General features: G+C 40.6%; 1 protein-coding gene across 2 annotated transcripts; it reads left to right on the top strand.

Annotated features, from left to right (window-relative positions):
• Positions 1 to 248: 248 nt before the first annotated feature.
• ANKRD34B (ankyrin repeat domain 34B) lies at positions 249 to 14,789 on the top strand. Of its 2 annotated transcripts, none has more exons than XM_060415974.1 (3): positions 249 to 418; positions 2,562 to 2,644; positions 10,527 to 14,789. In XM_060415974.1, exon 3 carries the CDS (start codon positions 10,549 to 10,551, stop codon positions 12,085 to 12,087), a length of 1,539 nt encoding a protein of 512 aa, XP_060271957.1. In that variant the 5' UTR covers positions 249 to 418; positions 2,562 to 2,644; positions 10,527 to 10,548; the 3' UTR covers positions 12,088 to 14,789. The 2 variants fall into 2 exon arrangements, with proteins under 2 accessions (XP_060271957.1, XP_027826289.1); XM_027970488.3 differs by having other exon boundaries at positions 2,559 to 2,644.
• Positions 14,790 to 25,570: the final 10,781 nt, after the last annotated feature.

The raw sequence follows: 25,570 nt of genomic DNA, 5'->3' as shown, positions 1-25,570 counted from the left end.
GAACCGGGGTCCAGAGGTGCGCCTGTCCCCAGCAGAGGGGCAATGGCTTCTCCTCTCGGGCGTGCTGTTTCCCAGAAGGAGGGCCGTGTCCCCCGGGCGGGCGGTGCGGGGACAGCTCCGCAGCGACTCTGGTCAGAACCCCTTCTCGTGGATGGCCATCGCCTCAGCCTGCCAGCTGTGCCCTGGCTCGGAGCAGAGGCGACGAAACGCGCACCCCGCCCCCATCGGTGTCCCGACGCTGTCGCCCCAGTCACCTTCCTGTGCCCTTCTCCGACAGCTCCTCGGGCTCGCTCCCTCCCCGCTCTCGGGAAAAACTGAGGCAACAACTCCGTTCCGGAGGCCGCGAGGACTGTGAAGACGCCGCCAGAATCCTCGGCAGCCTGGAAATCCCATCACCTTGGTTCCCTGAGACTTGGAGGTATAGGTTTGCATGTCTTTATGTGTGTGTGCTGGGAAGGCGGGGTTGGCGGGGATGAGGGTTCTGCAGAGGGGTGTGGGGGTGCAGCTTCCCCAGGGCCCAGCACCAGAGACCTGGGGTCGCCTGCAGTAGTAGAAGTAACCAGCCCTTTGAGGGTGCGCGTGGGAAAGACAGCAAACCTTACCAGCTTGGGTCGTTTCTAAATATTTCTTAGGAGCCCGGTGCCAGAGAACACTTTACCTGGCAAGTCATGGTGTTCCCTGGGACAATCTCAGTGGCATCTTTTGTTCTAACTTTGCCCCTTCCCTTGCATAGGGAAGGAGACACGTATTTTGCTGGTGGCAGGCAGGCTTGCCTCATTCCAGGTGCAGCTGGCCTCCACATCCTGGCCTGGGTCGCCCACTGCAAGTCTGGACTTTCTCAGACCTGTCTGGGAAGGGTAGGGCAGGAGACCTCCAGTACCTCGGCTGCTGTAACTCAAGGCTGTACTCTTCTGTAGATCTGAGGGCTCTCTTTGCCCACTCTGAGGCAGGGCAGTTGTCTCTGCCCTTCGCTCCTGCGGCAGAGTTAAGCCTCAGATGCCCTGGAGGTAGAATGATGGAGACAGCCTGGTGGGGAGCCTCGGGCAGGGACTGATAGCTAATAGGAAGTGGGACTGGGGGACGAGCTTGTCGCAGATTTTTTCCAAGTGTATACAAGAAGCACCCCCTATGGGGAGTGGAGCCTGGGATCTAATTAGCAAGCTCTCCATATTAGGCCCATAGTAGCTGGAGGACCTGTTGGTTATAGGCACCTTAGCTCCCATTCTCAGACCCCCTAGCCCAGAGCATTCACATTTAGTGATGCATGTTAAGAAACTGTCATGATTGAATTCCTAAGTGGCAAATATATAAGGATCTTATAAAATCCTCACTGTCATTGTCAGTAAATATTATCCCCACTTTAGGAATGGGGAAACAGAGGCTCAGAGGAACAGCTTCTCCAGGGCTGGTAACTTGGGAGGAGACAGAGCCCCAGGCTTTGACACATTGCCTGCTGCCCCCTCTGAGCATGCTCTGGTCCCCTGCAGGCAGCACAAAGACAGGGTAACCTGGGGCAAAGGTGAGGGACTGAGTTTCCTCCTTGAAACCCATTTGTTAATTTCCAACACCCCTCCCGCCCCCGCCCCTTGCTGCCCTTCCTCACCATGGCCAGATAAATATTAATAACTTTTTGGGAGGAAGCATAGATCCTGTTTGGAGGTGGACTAAGATGCTCAAAGGAAAGTAAAATTTCTTCCTGAATGACAGGAAAACTAGGGGTGGCTTGGGGAGAAAAATGCCACAGGGAAGACGAAGCCTGTTATCTCCATGATGACTTCTAAAGCACCTTGGCCCCAATGGCAATGAAGGTTGTGCGTGCTCAGTCACTTTGGTCATGTCCGACTCTTTACGACCCTACGGTCCATAACCTGCCAGGTTCCTCTGTCCGTGGGGATTCTCCAGGCAAGAACACTGGAGTGAGTTGTCATGCCCTCCTCCAGGGGATCTTCCTGACCCAGGGATTGAACCCCCACCCCGCGTCTCCTGCATTACAGGAGGATTCTGTACTGCTGAGCCACTAGGGAAGTCCGTAGATACCACACAAATAAGGTACTCAAAACAGAACTCTACTTTCCTCTGTTTCCCCATTCCTAAAGTGGGGATAAAGTGGGGGAAGCCGGTATCTAAGATACAAGGAGACATAAGAGAAGGAACATGGGAACATCTATTAAGTCCTGGTGAGCAGGAGGGTAAGAGAAGTAACTCTGGGAGTTCTCTGACCTTTCCCCTCTCAGCCACATCAATGGGGCAGACCTCAGCACAGAATGGGGCAGACCAGGTAAATGCCAGAGCTCAACAGTCCTTGCAGGGCAGGCTGCGTCCTGTGTGCGTGAGTGCGTGTGTGTGTGTGCGAAAATGCACACACACAGGATTGCCCTGCGTAGAATCCACTCCTAACACTTAACAGATTTATAATCAGTGAAACATGATTAACTGCACAAACACTGTGGGGATGTCTTCCTTAACAGGGAATTAAAAAACTAGACTCCAAATGGGAGAGATGTGTGGAACAAATTATTGGTATTTATGTAGCTCTGAATAGCTTTGATTTCCTTTAGTAGGAACTGACAGCTGGCTGACAGAAAACTCATCCAAGGAGAGAAAAGACATAAGTGAAGTATGAAATTTTGAATAACATTTTCAGGTAACTTTCTATTTCCATTTAGAGTGGGTGTCTGGAGGGGCGAATGTGGTTATGATTTGAATTGCTTCATTTATCTATAGAGATTTTTTAATAGGGCTCATAATTCTGAGATCCAATGCCTTTTACTTCTTTTTCCTACCTCCCAGTACCCTGGTGTCAGGGCGGCGAGCTGGGAATTGCACCATGTAGCCTATAGACTCTGAGTTTCTTCCGTTTTCAGCACGTGGCTTCCAAGGCTGAAGCCTTCCTGATCAGTCTGTTTAGAGAACAACTCTTCACTTCTTGCCTAGGAGAGTGGTTGTCTACTTGGGGTGGTGTAAAGTTCTGGGGGTCCAGTTGTTCTATCCAACCATCCTGTCATGTTCAGCCCTGTGCCTCATTGCCAATTTCTGTGTCATTTGGAACCTCCATGTCCTAAGCTTCCGGGGTCCTGCTGGTAAACTGGTTCCCTTCTCGCTGGGGCCTCCTCCCTGAGGGGCTTTACAATGTAGCTTCTACTATGTTAATGCAGTTAACCATGCCACCCGCACCTCTGCCTCCTCAGCATGTTTGAAATTGATCATCTGATATTACCCTCTTTCAGTTTTCTTTGTTCTTCAGAATAGATATCTTTAAAAAAAATAAATGGTAATTTTAGAAGGGCCTTGGGAGATGGAGACCATCCTTGTGACTCAGATGGTGGAGAACATGCCTGCAATGCAGGAGACCTGGGTTCGATCACTGGGTTGGGAAGATCCCCTGGAGAAGATTGAGCGAGGCTGTTAAAGAGTAGAATAAATATGCCATGATGAATCATGAGCCTTGTTAAAGATAATTTAATTTTAAAATAAAAGCAATTTATCCAGCTGTTTAATAATTAATACCTTATGTTACTCATATCTTTAATGCTGAAATTATTGTATTTGGAAATTATAAGGAAAATGCCCTTAAAGGGGTATCTTATTCCATAGTTCACTTATTAGGTTCCATTTATGTTTGCAAACATTATTTATAGATTCTAGAAAAACAACATTTCAAATGTTTTATGTTATTTAAATAGCCTGTGAGTTAGAGATATGGTGGGCTTCCCCAGTGGCTTAGTTGGTAAAGAATCTGCCTGCAATACAGGAGACCTGGGTTAGATCCTTGGGTTGGGAAGATCCCCTGGAGAAGGAAATGGCAAACTACTCCAGTATTCTTGCCTGGAGAATCCCTGTGGACAGCTCCTCTGGGGGCTACAGTCCTGCCCTCAATCCCTCCCAGCATCAGAGTCTTTTCCAACGAGTCAACTCTTTGCATGAGGTGGCCAAAGTACTGGAGTTTCAGCTTTAACATCATTCCTTCCAAAGAACCCCCAGGGCCTATCTCCTTTAGAATGGACTGGTTGGATTTTCTTGCAGTCCAAAGGACTCTCAAGAGTCTTCTCCAACACCACAGTTCAAAAGCATCAATTCTTTGGCATTCAGCTTTCTTTATAGTCCAACTCTCACATCTGTCCATGACCACTGGAAAAACCATAGCCTTAACTAGACGGACCTTAGTCGGCAAAGTAATGTCTCTGCTTTTGAATATGCTGTCTAGGTTGGTCATAACTTTCCTTCCAAGGAGTAAGCGTCTTTTAATTTCATGGCTGCAGTCACCGTCTGCAGTGATTTTGGAGCCCCAAAAAATAAAATCTGATACTGTTTCCGCTGTTTCCCCATCTATTTGCCATGAAGTGATGGGACCAGATGCCATGATCTTCGTTTTCTGAATGTTGAGCTTCAAGCCAACTTTTTCACTCTCCTCTTTCACCTTCATCAAGAGGCTTTTCAGTTCCTCTTCACTTTCTGCCATAAGGGTGGTGTCATCTGCATATCTGACGTTATTGATATTTCTCCCGGCAGTCTTGATTCCAGCTTGTGCTTCTTCCAGCCCAGCGTTTCTCATGATGTACTCTGCATATAAGTTAAATAAGCAGGGTGACAATATACAGCCTTGACCTACTCCTTTTCCTATTTGGAACCAGTCTGTTGTTCCATGTCCAGTTCTAACTGTTGCTTCCTGACCTGCATATAGGTTTCTCAAGAGGCAGTTCAGGTGGTCTGGTATTCCTATCTCTTTCAGAATTTTCCACAGTTTATTGTGATCCACACAGTCAAAGGCTTTGGCATAGTCAATAAAGCAGAAATAGATGTTTTTCTCGAACTTTCTTGCTTTTTCGATGATCCAGTAGCTTAGAAGTCTTTATAATGAGCAAGTTAGGCCTTGTTGTTTTGACAGCCGGCAGTACTCAGGGGCGGGATCTGCCTACAGCCGCATGGTAGCCATCCTTGCTAGCTGCCGCCAGCTAGTGGTGCCACTTCCAGCCCTGGAGCCCACAGCATCTTCTGTTTTCACAGGACCACGGTGGAACCACTACCTGGCTTAGACATCCCAGCCAGCTCCCCTTCTTCTCCCATTGAAAGGGAAACTTTCCCTGTGGGAGAGAAAGTTATGGCAGGAAGTGGCCAGGTTTAGCACTGTGAAGAAAGGTCTGTACATGAGGATAGGTGAAAAAATTGGATGTTGTTCCAAAAGATTCTTTTAAAACTTAAAAAAAAAAAAAAAGAAAGAGGTTTGGCTCCAATACTAGAAACTATATTTAATACTGAAATCTGGTATCTGGCAACTGGTTCTCATTTGAATATCTCTCTCAAATGCTACTTTTGGTCAGAGGTGTTTTTACATGATTGATACTATTACCTCTTCTTTAATGGCAGTTACAGAGTAGTTTTTATATTTTATATTATGTTCCAGCTCATTTCTATAAATCGCTTTGCTTTATTAAATCCATTTAAATATATGAAAAATGCTAAAAGAAGGTATTTCTGTGATCACTGTCTCATGTGAGCTCTTTTCAGATATTTCACATTCTGAATAGACCTCTGAATTGGGCCCCAATCTGTCAGCCAACCATAAATTCCTAGGTTGCAGGTACATCTGGCTCTGGAATAGCTCTTTTAGAAGGTTGCACAGAGGACAAAAATGATGTATTTTATGTATTACTTTCATTGTATTTATAGATACATATATTGAGTGGTTGTTCTTTGCTTAACATCATTAATGAAACTGAAGTGGAAATGAATAAGTATATCCTTTTGAATACTGTTTATAGGAGCTGACTAGCTGAAATACCTTGAAAGTCTAGGTGTAAATACTATTGAAAACACCACAAAAAGTGATTTATGTTGTGAAAACTGAAACCTAATATGGCCCTTTATAAATTTTAATTATGAGACATTCTTACATAAATATTATGTTCTTTTTTGTATACATGTCTCATTTTACAATAGAGAATAGTAGTATCGTATAGAGGAGTATATGAAGTATATACTATTTGAAGAATAAAAATAAAATGGACACCTATATACACACCATCCAGGTTGAGAGACAGAACATCACGTGAATATTAAAAACCTCTCCGTGTCCCTCCCAAAGTGCATTATTCTCCTGATTCCCAAGAGGTCACTTGGTCTTAACTGTTATGTAGATCATTCCCTTTGCTTCTTTTTTCCCAGTTTCCCACTTGTATATAATCCTTAAGTAGACTATTTTTTGGTAAACTAGGTAGCAAGCACAAATTAGTTGAATAAAGGAAGATCAGTATTGCCAAAATATGGCAAAAAGTTCTCAGGAGAAGATAAGTTGAACAGTCTCTGGATCTCAGTTCAGCTCAGCATCCCTGAGAGTTTACGAGAGCCCTTCTGGGCAAGGTCATGAGTGAATCCTGGGAAACATGGGTTTACCATGACAAGGCCTCTGGCAGGCTACAGTGTCGACCAGATACTGGATATCCAAAGGCAGTGGGTTTTGAGTCTTTCTCCTCCTGAGTTCATGGCTTTCTGGTGGCTCACACAGTAAAGAATCTGCCTGTGGTCCAGGAGACCCAGGTTTGATCCCTGGGTCAGGAAGATCCCCTAGAGAAGGGCATGGCTACCCAGTCCAGTATTCTTGCTTGGAGAATTCCATGGACAGGGGAGCCTGGCAGGCTATAGTCCATAGGGTCTCAAAGAGTTGGACATGACTGAGCAACTAACACACACACACACATAAACACACACACACCATGACTTATCCTCAGATCTCAGAGCAGGTCAAAGCAGAACATTTGAGCAGGGCTGAAATGAGCGTCATTGCTTGCCCCAGAAAGCAGAGCATGGAGGGGAGAGCAGAGATATGGTGAGGAAAAAGCAAGCTGGGTAAAGAACTGGGGTCAGGCTCACCTGGGCATTTGGTCCTAAGTTAACAAGATGGTAAAATGGGAGTATGATCTCAAAGAGGATGCCTGTCCACATTCATTATCCTGGCATCTCACCATCTTCCTGGGGATCTTTGTTGCTTCTCCTCTGATGATCTCCAGATCTCGTTTCTTCTTTCTTGTTCCACCATTTCATCTTGATAGAAAGTATTCTTCAGTAGATTCTTGAAAGTGAATTGGGATTCAGCTGAAAGTGATTCCTAATTATTGCCTAGTGGTTTAGCTAGTAGAGAATTCTAACCTGGGAATCATTTATCCTTCACATTAAAAAAAAAAAAGATATCCTCTGTTGTCTCTCATTATTGTTGTTGATATATCTGGGTCCATTGTAGTTCTTGATCCTCTACAAGGTGACTTATCCATTCCACTCCCCTTACTTGCCTCCAAACTTGTGGAATCTTCTCTGTTCTCAGTGTTCTGGAAATTTACAACCATGTGCTGTGGTCAGGGTCTGCCTTCATCCATTGTGCTGTGTTCTAATTGGGCCCTTTAAATTCAAGAACTTGTGTCCTTCACATCTAGAAAATTGTCTTGATCTTATTCATCATTTCCTCTCCTGCTCACCCATTCCTCCACCCCCACGATTTTCTCTAGCAGGAACTTCTGTTAGTTGGATCGTGGATTTTCTGATCTAGTCCTCTAATTTTCTCATTTTTTTCTTTTTATTCTTTTTGCTTGACTGTGTTAGAGATTTTATCAACGTTATTATTCAACCCTTCTATTGACTTTTGCAGTTTGTATCATGTTTTTATCTTTTGAGAGCTTTTTATGGTCTCTGAATATTCTTTTTAATAGACTGGTATCCCTGTTTCATGGTTACAGTATCTTTTTATCCTTTTGAGGATAATGAGTTTTGGAAGTTTTCATTTTCTGGACTTCTCCAGGTTACATTTTCTATTTGTTCTGGTCTCTACCTTTAATATAAGAGGCATTTTTGTTTTCAGGCTCGTGATTAAAGGGCTTGGGTTAAAAAGCTAATGTGAAGCTTTGAGCATGTGTGTGACGTTTATATCACCCTGTGGGATGATTTGGGCGGCATGTTGAGGAATCCCGTGATCAGTACTCGAGGTATTTTCTCCTTGGTAGGTCACATTCTTGAGAGAAGCCTATTCTGTTTTCTTCTGAAGAATAAAGATACGGCTGCGGTCCTTCTTGAAGCTGAGTAGGGGGGCAGTGCTGTGAGGCCTTTCATATTGATGGTCAGTAGGCATACCATCGTTGTTGTGGCGCAGTGGTGAAGAATCTGCTTGCAGTGCAGGAGATGTGGGTCTGCAAGGGTTCAGTACCTGAACTGGGAAGATCCCTTGGAGAAGGAAATGGCAGCCTGTTCCAGTATTCCTGCCTGAGAAATCCCATGGACAGAGGAGCCTGGCAGGCCACACTCCATGAGGTCATAGAAGAGTCGGACATGACTTAGTGACTAAACAAGAAGCATACAGTCACTTATTCTCCTGTTTTCTTGTCCTCAGATATACCCAGTGTCTCGCAGTCCAGAGATTCTCCGTTTTACCGTGTGTGGAGAATAAACTGGACATCTTTTGAGGTGGGAGATGACAGTCTTCTGTCTCCGAGTGGCTTGGAGTAGCTAAGTGTTTCTCAAACTTTACTGTGCATACAAGTCACCTGGGGATCTAGTTGAACCGTAGGCTCCGATTCAGTAGGTCTGGGGTCGGAGCCTGAGATTTTGCACATTTAACAAGTTTCAGGTAGGACCACCACGCTTCTTGTAGCAAGTCCCAGGGATCTAACTGCCTCTCTCACAGTCCTTCTCCTAACCCTCTAGGAGGGCTGTACTTTCCACTTGCTCACTAGTAGTTCCAGAGCCTCCAACTGTTGCCTCTTCCGAGGATCCTGTAGTGTATGCGGGTTAGCTCTCAACTCTGCCCCGATGACTCGAGGCACACAGCCTTTTCAGGTTGGCTGAGTCAGTTACCGCTGGCTCGCTTGCTTTCTGGCTTCCAAAACGTTGCTGTCATCTTCTGTCCTTTTCCTGCTATCTTTGTGAGTTTATGTCTTTCTGAAAAAAAAAAAAAAAAACCAAAACTTTACTTTCAGGGGGTTTCAGGCAGGTTTAAAAATTAGATGTGTTTGTTCTGCCGTATCACCCTAAACATAATCATCTGCTGAAGTATTTTCCTAAAGTTGATTATTGTATTGGTATAAAGCCTGATCTGTGATAAATAACTGTGCTAATTAAAGTCTTCAGGTCTTTGCACAGGAGTGGTCTCTACTTGTCCGTTCCCCCTTTTTCTGCCTGCCAAACTCTTTCACAGTCAGCAAGGCTTAGCTCAAATGGCTGGTCTCTGTGAAGCCCCCATTCCATCCTCACACTGTTAAAGTCTGTGTGTTCTCATGATTTTATATACAGCTGTGTTCCAAACAGCTGTATAAGCTCCTCAGGGCTGGGGCCTGTACCGTTATAGCTCAGCGCCCATCACAATATTAAGAGCTTATAGCTGTTTATCACTGAATTAATTTCTGTGTACATGTCGATCCCTTTTTTCTTCACTTTCTTTCTGCTCTCTTCATCTCTTCTTTCTTTTGAGAAGTCATATTTATTATCTGTTTTACTATCCAATAGAAATTCATGTCCAATATCCTTAATCTTAAAAGTAAATGAGTAGAATAAATAATCCTTCTCAATTTATCAGAGCTACCAATTTAAATGAAATAGACTTAAATATTACATAAACGTTTATTTGCTTTTTATCCCTAGCTTCAAGGACTGTTGTAAAACTAACATTTCCTTGGCTCTTGATAAAGATATAATTCTTACCACCTCATGAAAGTATCTGCTGAGTGAGTTTGAATCTAAATGATTTAAATAAATTAAACATAAATCATTTTCCGTTTTAATGATAACAATAAAATGTTTATGAAGTCTACATGTCTTCATTTGTTTTAGCCTAGAAAACTCCTTTGGAGCAGCTGTCAAAATTTAACCCAGTAGTACATTGCTAATCCCGTAACCTAGTCAGTATGTGATTTAAATAATGGAATCAAGAAAAATGCATAATCACATGCTCATCATTCCTATCTCAGTGTCAGACACGTCAGTTCTTCTAACATCTTGTAGTCCAGATATTTTTTCATCCTTTAAAAGAAACATCAAAATGCCTCTCAAATTGGAAATCTAGATCTTAATTATACTATTTAATTGAAGAGCATGTTTAAGTAATTTAATGCTAAGAAGTATTTTATATTAAGCTATCATAAACATGCTCTATTTTAGTTGATTCAGTTGCAGTTACACAGAAATTTGGCTTTTTTGCTTAAATTTGCATTTTAATATTATTTTTAAAATGTTTTTTCCAAGTAGAAAATAAGATGATGATTATTTAGTTAATGTGGGATTTAGAGAAATACCAGGCTAGTGTTATATCATAAATATTCAATGAAGATTTTTAAAGTAAATCTTAGTTTGAATGCCCTAAAGGTTGTTACTATTCTAAAATTATTTTTAAATTTTGCAATTCACTATTTTGCTCTGTATTTATTAAAGAAGAGTCTTATTTATGTCTTCTTTCCCTAGACATATTTCAGAAATTGTGAATAACAACATGAATATAAATTGAGACATTGATTCCAACTGATCTTTTGTTCTTCATCTTCTTTGATAACCAGGTATTGATTCTGACTTTTGAAGATGGATGAATGTGTAGAAATTTCCAGTGATGGAAATTCCCTAATTAAAGCGGTCCATCAGAGCCGGCTTCGCCTTACAAGACTCTTGTTGGAAGGCGGCGCCTACATCAATGAGAGCAATGACCGTGGGGAAACACCTTTAATGATTGCTTGTAAGACCAAACATGTTGATCACCAGAGTGTCAGTAAAGCCAAAATGGTTAAGTACCTGTTAGAAAACAATGCTGATCCCAACATACAGGACAAATCTGGGAAGACTGCCTTAATGCATGCTTGCTTAGAAAAAGCTGGTCCTGAAGTTGTTTCGTTGCTCCTAAAGAGCGGGGCTGACCTCAGCTTGCAAGATCATTCTAGTTCCTCGGCCCTGGTTTATGCTATAAATTCAGAAGATAGAGAGACCCTGAAAGTTCTCCTTAGTGCTTGCAAGGCAAAGGGGAAAGAGGTCATTATCATAACGACAGCAAAATCGCCCTCTGGCAGGCACACCACCAAACAGTACTTAAATATGCCTCCTGGGGGTATGGATGGGTGTCATACTCCAGCCACCTGTGCCACTCCTTCAGAAATAGACTTAAAAACAGCCTCATCACCACTTTCACATTCTTCTGAAACTGAAACGACACTTTTTGGCTTTAAAGATCTGGAGCCTGCAGGAAGCAGTGATGATACTGGGGATCGAGGCTCCCCTGTGAGGAAGCCTGCTCTAACCCCTAATGGGCCCAAGCTCCCTCAGGCTCCTCACTGGATCAGGAGTCCTCCTTTATTAATGCACAGAGTGGCCTCCTTACAAGAGGAGCTTCAGGATATTACTCCAGAGGAAGAATTATCTTACAAAGCCAACCGGCTGGCACTTTCCAAGCGATTCATTACTAGGCACCAAAGTATTGACGTAAAAGACACCGCGCATTTGCTAAGAGCCTTTGATCAGGCCAGCTCAAGAAAGATGTCATTTGATGAAGTAAATCATCAGTCATTTTTTTCGGAAGGAAATCAGCAATGCATTGACATCCCAGTGGATCAGGACCCAGATTCTAACCAGACAATATTTGCTTCCACCCTAAGAAGTATAGTTCAAAAAAGAAACTCAGGAGCAAATCACTACAGCTCTGATTCCCAGCTCTCAGCTGGTCTTACCCCTGCAGCTTCAGACGAAGGCAAAGCACTTATAGGAAAGAAAAAGATTCTCTCGCCATCTTCTTCCTTGTTATCAGGGTCCAAAGAATTGTTGGAGAATATCCCCCCAGGTCCCCTGAGCAGGAGAACTCATGCCCTTTTAGAAAGGCGTGGTTCAGGAGCTTTCCCTTTAGATCACAACAGTACACAAACCAGACCAGGATTCCTGCCACCCTTAAATGTGAACCCTCACCCTCCCATATCAGATATCAATGTCAGCAACAAGATTTCCAGCCTTCTTTCTTGTGGTCAAAAAGTGCTTATGCCAACAGTTCCTATTTTCCCCAAAGAATTCAAAAGTAAAAAGATGTTGTTAAGGAGACAATCATTGCAAACAGAACAAATTAAGCAGTTAGTTAATTTTTAAGACATGGCTAGAAAATACATTTTTGTTCACATTTTATCAGAGAAATACGGAACTAGAAGATTCAAATGTTCATCCTTTTAAAACTTTTAATTGGATAGTTCATAATAGTTAGGGGTTATCAAAATGTACTGTGTACCATCATACTATGCACTGTAGATATACAAATAATAGATAATTTTTGAAAAGAGATTCTCTCAAATAAAATTAAACCAATTTTTTTAAAAAACCTTCCATAGTTAAACTTTACGTGGTCCAAGTTTTTAATTTAAACAAAAATAAGCAAACAAAGAAGGTTACATATGTTGGAGATAACTTAAGAGTTTTCAATTTTGCCAAAATTTTACTAGGAAACATTGTGTTCAAATCAGTAATTTTTTAAAAAGCATTTCAAGATTGTAATTTGCCATGATGACAACATCATAAAAGAAAACATTAACAGCTATAAAGTTCTATGATCAATAAGCCTAAGCTACAAAGAAAGAATGAACTAATTCCTGAAAAATCTTGACTCCAGGTAGGTGACAATCTAATTAATATTTTTAATGGTCAACCAATATAGTAGACAAGGCAGCTAATATGTGTTGTCAGCTTAATCAGTGTCAAAATGGCAGATCTGAGTTTTATAAGCTAGTTATAATCTATGCCAAATGTTTGTGTGCTATTTTTTGCTTTGCCTTTTTTTTAAATAGGACCTTTTCTGCTTTTTATTCTATTTCCCAAGAGCAAATATAGTAAGACTAAAGCAAGAATAAAATACATTTAAAATACATAAAATATTAGAGGCAGTGAAAAGAAATTATAACAACAAAAACGTTAGTTTGTTGCTTGACATTGTGACAGAGTTTACTGAAACTTCTTCCAGATACTAAGCTTCTGCAGTATTGAATTTATAGGATTATTAGTCAAAGGAACATTTCTGTTCATTTGCTGTTGACAGAACATTTTTTCTTATTTCATATTATGGACATTTTCAATCACACAAAAGTAGAATAGTTCAATGAGCCTTCATATGTACAGTGTAATAGAGTATTGATTTTTTTAAAACATGAAGGCATTTTGGAATAATATTAACTCTTTAGTCCATAAACTCAATGTGGATCCAGATTTTTTTTTAATCCTCATATAATGTCCTTTATCTATCTTTATGACATTTGTTTTAAAGTCTGTTTTTTCTGAAATGAGTATTGCTGCCTCCAATTTCTTGTCATTTCCATTTGCAAGAAATATCTTTTTTCCATCCCCTTACTTTAAATTTATGTGTGTCCTTCCCCCCAGACGGGTCATTTGTAGGCAGCATATTGAAAGCTCTTGTTTTCTTATCCTATCAACCACTCTGCATCTTTCAATTGGAGCATTTAATCCATGGACATTTAAGGTCATTACTGATAGGTGTGTATTTATTGCCTTTGTAAACCTTGTTTTCCAGGTAATTTTTTGTTTCTTCTTTGTTCCTTTTTTAAAATTTTCGTTTTTCCTTTTGTAGTTTGATGAGTTTCATCTTTGTGTGCTGATGTTCTCTTCTTTTTGGTGTTTGTGAATCTGATGAATGTTTCTGATACGTGTTTCTCCAGTGTGTTAATCCACTGCTTTATCTACTTGCAGTTCGGTTACCTATTACTATATCTTAGTGCAGTGCCGTTCAGTTCCGTGTGCGCATGCTTAGTCACGTCCAACTCCGCAATCCCAGGGGCTGTAGCCCACCAGACTCCTCTGTCCATGGAATTTTCCAGGCAAAACTACTAGAGTGAGTTTTTGCCCTTTTTTTTTAATGTTATTTTATGGAATTCTTTCTCTGTATCTTTTCATCCCTGTTATTGTTTTTTGAAGCTTAGTCGTAGATTCCCAATGACAAGATAATACAACTGTTAAAAACATTTCTTGTTTTCTTGTATCAAACTATATTCTTGTCTTTCTAAAGATAACCAAAAAAAAAAAAGTTTGGGATTTATCACAAGAGAAACTAAATGCTTGCTTTGTTGTAAAAAAGAAAAACTGATTATTAGATTATATTAGGTTAGCTAAAATACAGAAAGCCAGTAGAAATTTAATTACAAAATGTATTAAGTATTTGGTCAATATTAAAGAATATCTTTTTATTTCTGAGATATAATTATTAGATATTTATATAATTAGAATAATAAGGGTAATTTCCTTAGTGTGACATTCTAATCATCTAGTATTTAGGACCTGTGAATAATTTCTAACAAAATTAATGAATGTGATGCTACTATCATAAAATATTATGGATATATTAGCTACATGATTTCAAAATATGGTGTCTATACAGAGTCCTTATTTCAAGTTAGCAGTTTTACAACAAAGAGTAAATCAAACTATACAGAACCTAAAAAAATTAAAGTGTATTAATTTGAGGTCCTAGCAATTGACATGATGCTTTTCTTTATAACTTGATATAAGCAAGTTGTATAACATAGTAATTAATTTCTTGTGGCTTTTATTTGAAAAATAAATGGAAACTGGAAGTTTTCCATTTAATATTTTGAAAAATATTAATTGCATTAAAAGTATTTTTTGGTTCAGAACTTAGAATCGTGCCTGATGTTTATAGGTAACTCAACCCTTTTTGGAAGTTTTAATACTGAGAAAAGTTCTTGGCTTTAAGTTGTAAGAATACAGTTTGGAAGAATATGTAGTTTGATTAGTTCATAACCAAAATGATATCAATAAAGATTTAAATGTCATTTTGAGTATCAGTGCTGTTTTTTACTTTTCAGTATTTAGTATACATACTAATGATAAAAATTAACATAATCTGAAAAGAAATTGTGCCATATACATTTTCTTTGAGTAAATAGAAAACTAAGAAAGAATAACTTTTGTTGTCACTCTTATCCCAACATGAAAATAATATTTAATAGTATTAAACTTTTTTGGCCATATTTGGAAGAGTTTTTAGTCTTCTGTCAATCCTAGGAACATTTTAGGGTCTGAGGTTGTTTGAGCCTGGTTGTAAAGTCATCCCGTGGGACTCAATTGAGATTAGACAGCTGACCTTAATCCTGAAAGGACTGATGACTGACTTGGTCCAAATCCTCCAGATTAAGAAAAACAACTAAAGCCAGAAAATTGAAGTTACAAAAATATTTCAAATATTTTACCTATCCTAGGAAGATAACAGTCACTTTTGGAAATAGGCTGAGGATAGATGTTAATCAAAGATTTAACAAGAGATTCCTTTGATTGACTAACCACCAAAGTCTTATCAACCTTGAAGATTTTTTGAGAAAGGCTTTACTTATTGACAATTCTAGATTCACTGGGACAAGATGAAAACTAATGATTGAAATTACTTTTTTGAATTTCAGTCATCCATGCAACTTCTTAGCTTTATTTTTGTGTTTATTCAGTGTTAGCTTTAGTGGCATAAATATAAATTTTGATTGTCAGGCAACACATTTCAAAAAGGCTCTTCTCAATTTCTTAAAAAAAAATTCTGTATTATCCCTACAGCTTTGGGTCCTATAAATATGAGGAATCTGATATTCAAGGGAAGAACAATTCTACCAAGGGATTCAATCACAGTCCACCAAAATGGAAACTGTGATAACCATCTGATCATTCCTGGTTCCTTCACAGGAGAAAAAGGTTTCATGACACTGGTTGGAATAAATATGGGTAGAATATGAGGAATTCACTGGGGACCCCCTTGCATTATCATCAGTTCAGTTCAGTTCAGTTGCTCAGTCGTGTCTGACTCTTTGCAACCCCACGAATTGCAGCACGCCAGGCCTCCCTGTCCATCAGCATCTCCTGGAGTTCACTCAAACTGACATCCATTGAGTCGGTGATGCCATCCAGCCATCTCATCCTCTGTCATCCCCTTTTCCTCCTGCCTCAATCCCTCCCAGCATCAGAGTCTTTTCCAATGAGTCAACTCTTTGCATGAGGTGGCCAAAGTACTGGAGTTTCAGCTTTAACATCATTCCTTCCAAAGAACACCCAGGGCTCATCTCCTTCAGAATGGACTGGTTGGATCTCCTTGCAGTCCAAGGGACTCTTGAGTCTTCTCCAAACAGTTCAAAAGCATCAATTCTTCAGCACCCAGCTTTCTTCACAGTCCAACTCTCGCATCCAAACATGACCACTGGAAAAACCATAGCCTTGACTAGATGGACCTTTGTTGGCAAAGTAATGTCTCTGCTTTTGAATATGCTATCTAGGTTGGTCAATAACTTTTCTTCCAAGGAGTAAGTGTCTTTTAATTTCATGGCTGCAGTCACCATCTGCAGTGATTTTGGAGCCCCCTAAAAGTCTGACGCTGTTTCCACTGTTTCCCCATCTATTTCCCATGAAGTGATGGGACCAGTTGCCATGATCTTAGTTTTCTGAATGTTGAGCTTTAAGCCAACTTTTTCACTCTCCTCTTAGCCAGTGGTAAATGTAGGTTATCCCAGTTACACACAAATGGAGCATTGAGGCATCAGAATTCTCAAGAATGAAGAGATGGGAGTACACCACCAGGTACATTCTTGGCTGTTTCTGCCCTTCTGTTAGAAGGGGCAGCCTAAGGTATCATATCATCCCATTGGTTCCCTTACTCCCAGACAGTAAACTGGATGAAAGATGGACAAGTGACCCAAAGGAACAAAGGGACAAACTGGGATGAACCAGTGGGAGTTTTCTCTCAGTAATCTGAATTTGTCTTGTGGCACACTGGAGTTTGTGACCTCCCACTGCTGAGGACCTTGTCTTAGTTGCCTAGGACAGTGGTCTTAGTTTTTGCCCTTCCTGCCACCTAGGTGTTCAACGTTTCTCTGAATTTTCTGGATATTTCTCTTATGGTAAGTTCTTCCCTAGCCTCAGTTATTTGAGTTAATTTGGGTGGGATCCTATTAATACATCCAAAATGTTTTAGAACAAGACAGTACCTAAAGCAGTATCAGTTGGATCAAAATGGAAAATATGGTCCAGAAAGAAGATAAGCATCAAAACAAGGACTTCATGCTTCATGCCAAGAGAGTTATAAGGCAGCTTTGACACCTAAGGCTTCAGCTTTGAAGAGTGTATCAGGAGACAATATCTTTATCAGTGATCACAGCATGTCACAGAGGTTCTTTAGTACAATGCCTGGCATATAGTACACACTTCACATTTTTACTGCTTATAATAAATATAAGGATAAGGGAATTTTAAAAACTAGAAAACATTTGATAAGTTGGTAAGACAAAGGTTATACTTATTCTCTTTGCCCTACAATGTTACAAATGGGTCATTATTTTATACACCCTTTAACTAAAAAACAACTTCAACATACTTCTGTACTGTTTGAATCTTAAAATTGCTTGTGTATATATATTTCAATTTAAAGGCTAATAGGGAATTCCCTGATTGTCTGGTGATTAGGACTTTGAGCTTTCACTGCCAATGGCAGAGTTCAATCCCTGGCTGGGGAGCTAAGATTCCACAACTGAGTGGTGCGGCCAAGAAATAAAAAAATAAAAGACTAATAAAACTATTTTTCAAGGATTGAATATGTTTAGACACAAAATACATTTAAATTAGAGATACCAAGGGAAAATTCCATGCAAAGATGGGCTCGATAAAGGACAGAAATGGTATGGACCTAACAAAAACAGAAGATATTAAGAAGAGGTGGCAAGAATATACAGAAGAACTATACAAAAAAGATCTTCATAAGATAATCACAATGGTGTGATCACTCACCTAGAGCCAGATATCCTGGAAAGTGAAGTCAAGCGGGCCTTAGGAAGCATCACTATGAACAAAGCAAGTGGAGGTGATGGAATTCCAGTTGAGCTATTTCAAATCCTAAAAGGTGATGCTGTGAAAGTGCTACACTCAATATGCCAGCAAATTTGGAAAACTCAGCAGTGGCCACCGGACTGGAAAAGGTCAGTTTTCATTGCAGTCACAAAGAAAGGCAATGCCAAAGAATGCTCAAACTACCGCACAATTACACTCATCTAGCAAAGTAATACTAATACACGCTAGCAAAGTAGTACTCAAAATTCTCCAAGCCAGGCTTCAACAGTACATGAACCGTGAACTTCCAGATGTTCAAGCTGGTTTTAGAAAAGGCAGAGGAATCAGAGATCAAATTGCCAACATCCGCTGGATCATCAAAAGAGCAACAGAGTTCCAGAAAAACATCTATTTCTGCTTTATTGACTATGCCAAAGCCTTTGACTGTGTGGATCACAAAAACCTGTGGAAAATTCTTCAAGAGATGGGAATACCAGACCACCTCACCTGCCCCTTGAGAAACCTATATGCAGGTCAGGAAGCAACAGTTAGAACTGGATATGGAACAACAGACTGGTTCCAAATTGTGAAAGGAGTACGTCAAGGCTGTATATTGTCACCCTGCTTATTTAACTTCTATGCTGAGTACATCATGAGAAACGCTGGGCTGGAAGAAGCACAAGCTGGAATCACGATTGCTGGGAGAAATATCAAAACCTCAGATATGCAGACGACACCACCCTTATGACAGAAAGTGAAGAAGAACTAAAGAGCCTCTTGATGAAAGTGAAAGAGGAGAGTGAAAAAGCTGGTTTAAAACTCAACATTCAGAAAACAAAGATCATGGCATCTAGTCCCATCACTTCATGGCAAATAAATGGAGAAACAGTGGAAACAGTGAGAAACTTTATGTTTTTGAGCTCCAAAATCACTGCAGATGGTGATTGCAGCCATGAAATTAAAAGACACTTTTTCCTTGGAAAGAAAGTTATGACCAACCTAGACAGCATATTAAAAAGCAGAGACATTACTTTGTCAACGAAGGTCCGTCTAGTCAAGGGTATGGTTTTTCCAGTGGTCATGTATGGATGTGAGAGTTGGACTGTAAAGAATGCTGAGTGCTGAAGAATTGATGATTTTTGAACTGTGGTGTTAGACAAGACTTTTGAGAGTCCCTTGGACTGCAAGGAGATCCAACCAGTCCATCCTAAAGATCAGTCCTGGGTGTTCATTGGAAGGACTGATGTTGAAGCTGAAACTCCAATACTTTGGCCACCTGATGCGAAGACTCATTTGAAAAGACCCTGATGCTGGGAAAGACTGAGGGCAGGAGAAGAAGGGGACGACAGAGGATGAGATGGTCGGATGGCATCACCGACTCAATGGACATGAGTCTGAGTAAACTCTGGGAGTTGGTGATGAACAGGGAGGCCTGGAGTGCTTCAGTTCATGGGGTCGCAGAGTCAGACACGACTGAGTGACTGAAATGACTGACTGACTGACATAGATTTTACAGCTTTAAGAAACAATGCTAGAATTATCAAGCAGAAATGGCATGAACCTTTTATCCACAAATGCTGAACACATGAAACACCTTGAGACATTCACACATTTTGTTCTTAGAACTCTACAATATAAAAAATTAGAACCTCAAATGGTTTTCGTTGTTATTTTGTATATCTGGGTTATGTGTATCAATATTTACTACATTAAAATTTAAAACTGGGCCATTTAAAAATATTGTTTTAAAATGCCAAACCCATTACACATTAGCATTAATATTTTATGAAAAATAACTATATTTTCCAAAATATATTTAGTGAGAAGAGTGGCAGTGTTTCATGCTTTTGCAGTCTCTTTAATGTTCGACTTAATAGCAAACTGCTGGATTCTCAACTGTGTTTCTGCTTTAGTCTGTTGTAAAATGTTTAGTGGAAACATGAGGAAAATATGGCATCATGCAGATAAATATAAAAGGAAGGAATAACTTAATATCCTTTTCAGATAATTGTAGATCATCTTTCTTGATACTGTACTCATACTCGTTGAGTAGGTGGTAGTTTCTTAAACAGTTAGTTGTAGTATAGAATCTGAAGCCACACCATTTTCATTTATTACATTAAATTTCCCTGCTTTGACTTGCACTTTGAATGGATTCCTTATCCAAGCAAGACCTTATAATATCATGCACTAGTAATTTGTAAAACAATGATTCGTTGAGTTATGCAGATATTCTAAGTGTTGACCCATTGCAGTATGTAACATTAAAAGAAATAACATTTATTAATATCACCACTGATATCAAAGTCCTTAAGTATTGGGAATTGTCAAGCTCACAACGATGGTTCAAGTTTAGTTAAATTCTGATTTACGTGTAAAACCTCAGGTTTTATCACTGGCGGCAGATACTGTCAGTTGTTTTCCTTTAAGTGACAAGCTTGCTTTGTTCCTTTTTGAGAAAATATCTGCCAATTACCCAAGACTAAGTAACTGGGCTGTCAGATGTCCTTTCAAGTAAATATTTTTTCCATGAAAAAAATGGCTGGTTCAGTTTGCATCAAGGGCTTTTCTTTAAAATAAGTCCTAAACTTCAGTACAACAGAGCTGTACTCTACCTCAATTCCATCACATGGAATCTTAAAAAGATATGTACTCAGGATCAAAATTTACTGAAATGACTGATTATTGCTGAATCATCGATGATATTCCTGTGTTCTTTTTGTTTTCACATGTGGGGCAGTGGAGATTATGACTGATAGTCGATGCCATGAATTTGATTCATGCTAGGGGCTTTCCTGGTGGCTCACACAGTAAAGAATCCACCTGCAATGCGGGAGACCTGGGTTTGATTCCTGGGTTGGGAAGATCCCCTGGAGGATGGCATGACAACCCACTCCAGTATTCTTGCCTGGAGAAGCCCCATGGGCAAGAAGAGCCTGGTGGGCTACCGTCCATGAGGTCACAAAGAGTTGGACACGACTGAGTGACTAAGTACAGCACACCAGCTATCAACGGCTCGACCTAACATTCTTTTTTCTGCCATCAGTGCAAATGTCAACACAGTGAGACGGGCAATTTCACAAATGGTTTTGATCTCATCTCCCTTCTAAAAGCATCTCAGGGACACTGAGGGGTTTGTGGGCCACACATTAGGAACCACTGATCTAAGAGAATTGCTGAGGTTTTGTGTCATCCATCAACCATTCATCCATCATTTGTTAAGGGCCTGTTCTGACCAGGTATCATACAAAAATGATGAATAACCTCTCCCACAACAGCACAGTTGAGGGCAAAACACAAACCCATAAAATAGTCATAGTCTAGCAGAGGATGTGCACCAGGAGAAAGCCCTGGGAAAGTCATGAAAGACCTTATAGAAACCTTGGCTTAGGGACAGAGCTCAATAGGCTCTATGAAGAGATCACACCCTTCAACTTTAATTCAGAATTTTTTGATTAGCTCTTGAATTCACAAAGTGGAAACAGACTCTCACACTAAATACTTCAATTAAATTTTCTAAATTCTTACTACATTATGTGACCCCAACAAGGGATAAAGAAGAAAGGGGCAATGACCAGCTTTTATGAAGATTCTATCAGTTCAGTTCAGTCACTCAGTCGTATCCGACTCTGCAACCCCATGAATCGCAGCACACCAGGCCTCCCTGTCCATCACCAACTCCCGGAGTTCACTCAGACTCACGTCCATTGAGTCCATGATGCCATCCAGCCATCTCATCCTCGGTCATCCCCTTCTCTTCCTGCCCCCAATCCCTCCCAGCATCAGAGTCTCTTCCAATGAGTCAACTCTTCGCATGAGGTGGCCAAAGTACTGGAGTTTCAGCTTTAGCATCATTCCTTCCAAAGAAATCCCAGGGCTGATCTTCAGAATGGATTGGTTGGATCTTCTTGCAGTCCAAGGGACTCTCAAGAGTCTTCTCCAACACCACAGTTCAAAAGCATCAATTCTTTGGTGCTCAGCTTTCTTCACAGTCAAACTCTCACATCCATACATGACTACTGGAAAAACCATAGCCTTGACTAGACGGACCTTTGTTGGCAAAGTAATGTCTCTGCTTTTGAATATGCTATCTAGGTTGGTCATAACTTTCTTTCCAAGGAGTAAGCGTCTTTTAAAATTTCACGGCTGCAATAACCATCTGCAGTGATTTTGGAGCCCCCCAAAATAAAATCTGACACTGTTTCCACTGTTTCCCCATCTATTTCCGATGAAGTGATGGGGCCAGATGTCATGATCTTCGTTTTCGGAATGTTGAGCTTTAGGCCAACTTTTTCACTGTCCTCTTTCATCAAGAGGCTTTTCAGTTCCTCTTCACTTTCTGCCATAAGGGTGGAGTCATCTGCATATCTGAGGTTATTGATATTTCTCCTGGCAATCTTGATTCCAGCTTGTGCTTCTTCCAGCCCAGCGTTTCTCATGATGTACTCTGCATAGAAGTTAAATAAGCAGTGACAATATACAGCCTTGACGCATTCCTTTTCCTATTTGGAAGCAGTCTGTTGTTCCATGTCCAGTTCTAACTGTTGCTTCCTGACCTGCATACAGATTTCTCAAGAGGCAGGTTAGGTGGTCTGGTATTCCCATCTCTTGAAGAATTTTCCACAGTTTTTTGTGACCCACACAGTCAAAGGCTTTGGCATAGTCAATAAAGCAGAAATAGATGTTTTTCTGGAACTCTTGCTTTTTCAATGATCCAGTGAATGTGGGCAATTTGATCTCCGGTTCCTTTGCCTTTTCTAAAACCAGCTTGAACATCAGGAAGTTCACGGTTCACGTATTGCTGAAGCCTGGCTTGGAGAATTTTGAGCATTACTTTACTAGCATGTGAGATGAGTGTAATTGTGCAGTAGTTTGAGCATTCTTTGGCATTGCCTTTCTTTGGGATTGGAATGAAAACTGACCTTTTCCAGTCCTGTGGCTACTGCTGAGTTTTCCAAATTTGCTGGCATATTGAGTGTAGCACTTTCACAGCATCATCTTTCAGGATTTGAAACAGCTCAGCTGGAATTCCATCACCTCCACTAGCTTTGTTCATAGTGATGCTTCCTAAGGCCCACTTGACTTCACATTCCAGGATATCTGGCTCTAGGTGAGTGATCACACCATCGTAATTATCTGGGTCATGAAGATCTTTTTTGTACTGTTCTTCTGTGTATTCTTGCCACCTCTTCTTAATATCTTCTGCTTCTGTTAGGTCCATACCATTCCTGTCCTTTATTGAGCCCATCTTTGCATGAAATGTTCCCTTGGTATCTCTATCAAACCCAGAACAACTCAACTGCCTGATTTAGTCAGACTGGTTCCTTTTGCAAGCAGAAACATAGAAACAAAAGAGCCTCCCTTCGAGGACAGGCGGTTGGGTGAGCAGTTTCCAAGGTTTGCCTGTTTTCTCTCTTCTCTGATGGTTAGACCATGGGGTAGCTTTCGTTGGTTAAAATTATGACATAATCTAAATATATGTAGTAAAGTAGCAGTTACTGGGGAGTGGGTGTAGTTAAGAAACTGGTAGATTTAAAGAGCTCAGTCACATCCAACTCTTTACAGGCCCATGGACTATAGCCCACCAGCTTCTCTGTCCATGGAATTTTCCAGGCAAGAATACTGGAGTGGGTTGCCATTTCCTACTCCAGGGAATCTTCCTGACCTGAGGATTGAACCCTCCACTCTTGCATCCCTGCACTGGCAGATGGATTCTTTACCACCAGTGCTACCTGGGAAACCTGAATTAAAGAGCATTCTTCCTAAAGTCAAAATGGGAGATGAGTTCAGATGAGATTGGGTCTGTTCAGTGTGGTATGACCATAGATGGGAGGTGAGTTCAGAGGCAGGAAGATGGGGTTTTTATTTTTCTTTCCAAATTGGTATCAAGTAGCAATGTCAACAAATCACTGAGAAATATAGCAATATCTATCGTCTGTCTTGTCCTGTTTGGGTCAGTGGCTCCTCCTGAACCTCTGTTACACGAGCCCAAAATATGTATTATTAGATTCTTCCTTCTCCCCCATACTTCTCAGTCAACTGGTTTACAAAGTCTTAAAAGTTCTTCTTTCTTAACCTTTCCTCTATGTCTTGAGCCTTCCCATCCCCTTCTGCTTCCACCTTAATTCAAGGCGTCATCTCCTTTTCCTTCTCATGCCACTGGAATCATCTTTGTAACACTCAAAACTGATAACACATCCCTGCTTAAAATGGTGTGATGCCTCCTACAGCTTGAGAGAAAAGGAACAAACTCCTTAGTGCCTCCACAAAAACTTTTCTGAACAAGGTTTTCCTCCTTAAGAGTTCCTCTGCTCATGTGCTTCTGTCAGAAAGGCCATTCCCTCTGTCTACATGGTGAATCTTACTAAACACAACTCAAGTATTCTCTCCAAATTAGAACAGACTGCTGTCTCTTGCCACAACCTGGAGTATAGTTCCATTACAAGAGTTACAGCAAATATTCAACATACTATTTACAAGTCTCTCTCCCCCTACTGGGCTTCCTTTGTAGCTCGAGCTTCCCTGGTGGCTCAGACAGCTTGCAATGCTGGAGACCTGGGTTCAATCCTTGGGTCAGTGAGATCCCCTGGAGAAGGAAACGGCAGCCCAGTCCAGTACTCTTGCCTGGAAAATTCCATGGATGGAGGAACCTCATAGGCTACAGTCCATGGGGTCACAAAGAATCGGACATGACTGACTGACTTCGCTTTCACTTTTGCTCCCCCTACTAGACGATAAGAGCCTTGGGATAGAAATTTCTGAATTATTTGCCCTGCTTCAGGAAATCAAACATCAATTAGGTGTCCCTTTTCCCTCCACCGCACCGGCCTCACCCAAGTTCCTACTGAGCCCTAAAGTACATGTCTCCCTCATGAAAGACACAAGTGACTGAACAAATTAAGGTCTCTGGACCAAAGCATGGCAGTCCAGATGTACGAGGAACAGCGAGGAAATCACAGTGAAGACTAGAAGAGTGACTCTGAGGTGGGACGTTGGAACAAGGCCGCTGAACTCCTGCTGCTGAGGCCACCAAGCGCTCCCGGATGCTGCCCACTTCTTCAAGACCTGTGATCAGTTCTTCTTGGTTTCACTGATTCATTATACTCTCATTTTCTAGATTAAAAAGTACTTCAGCACTACTATTCTCATCTTTCTAACACACAATGTTCCTTGCATTGATTCATGAACTTGGAAGATAGTAAGCTCATACTAAGTAGACTCCCATCTTAAAGTTCAAAATGAGAAATATTACATTTTTCTATATATTCACTAGGTATTTCAGTTGTTGCTGGTTTTGTTTTTTGTTGTTGTTGTTGTTTTTTTTTTTTAGTTACAAGGAAAAATCTAAAATCCTAGCTCCAACAAACAAGCAAATGAACAACCTGTTCTGAATAACTTGCAACAATTTCCCACTGGATAAATAAGTACGCATCTGGTTGCTCAGCAATCAAATCACTGTTACAGGGCCATAAGCCACACTTCTTTTAAAAGCTCTGATTTTTTGAACAATTGGATCTTGTACAAAAGCATTTTCTAGGGAGAGGATTGCTCTGCAGGCTTGAGAAACGGTATTTGAATGCTATGGGATCTTAATACATTAAACCAGAGAATCTGGAGAGAAAAAAAGGTGTTATTAAATCATTTACTTGTGTCTGTGAACTTCTTACCAAATATTTAATAATAATACCTTACAATTTTATGTGTCAATTTATCTCAGTAAAGCTGAAATTTAAAAAAGGAAAGAAAGAATTACCTTAAG

This window comes from Ovis aries, chromosome 5 (genome assembly GCF_016772045.2).
Source record: "Ovis aries strain OAR_USU_Benz2616 breed Rambouillet chromosome 5, ARS-UI_Ramb_v3.0, whole genome shotgun sequence".
NCBI lineage: Eukaryota > Metazoa > Chordata > Mammalia > Artiodactyla > Bovidae > Ovis > Ovis aries.
Note: the sequence above shows the minus strand (reverse complement) of the source record. Positions and strands in the feature narration are given on the sequence as shown.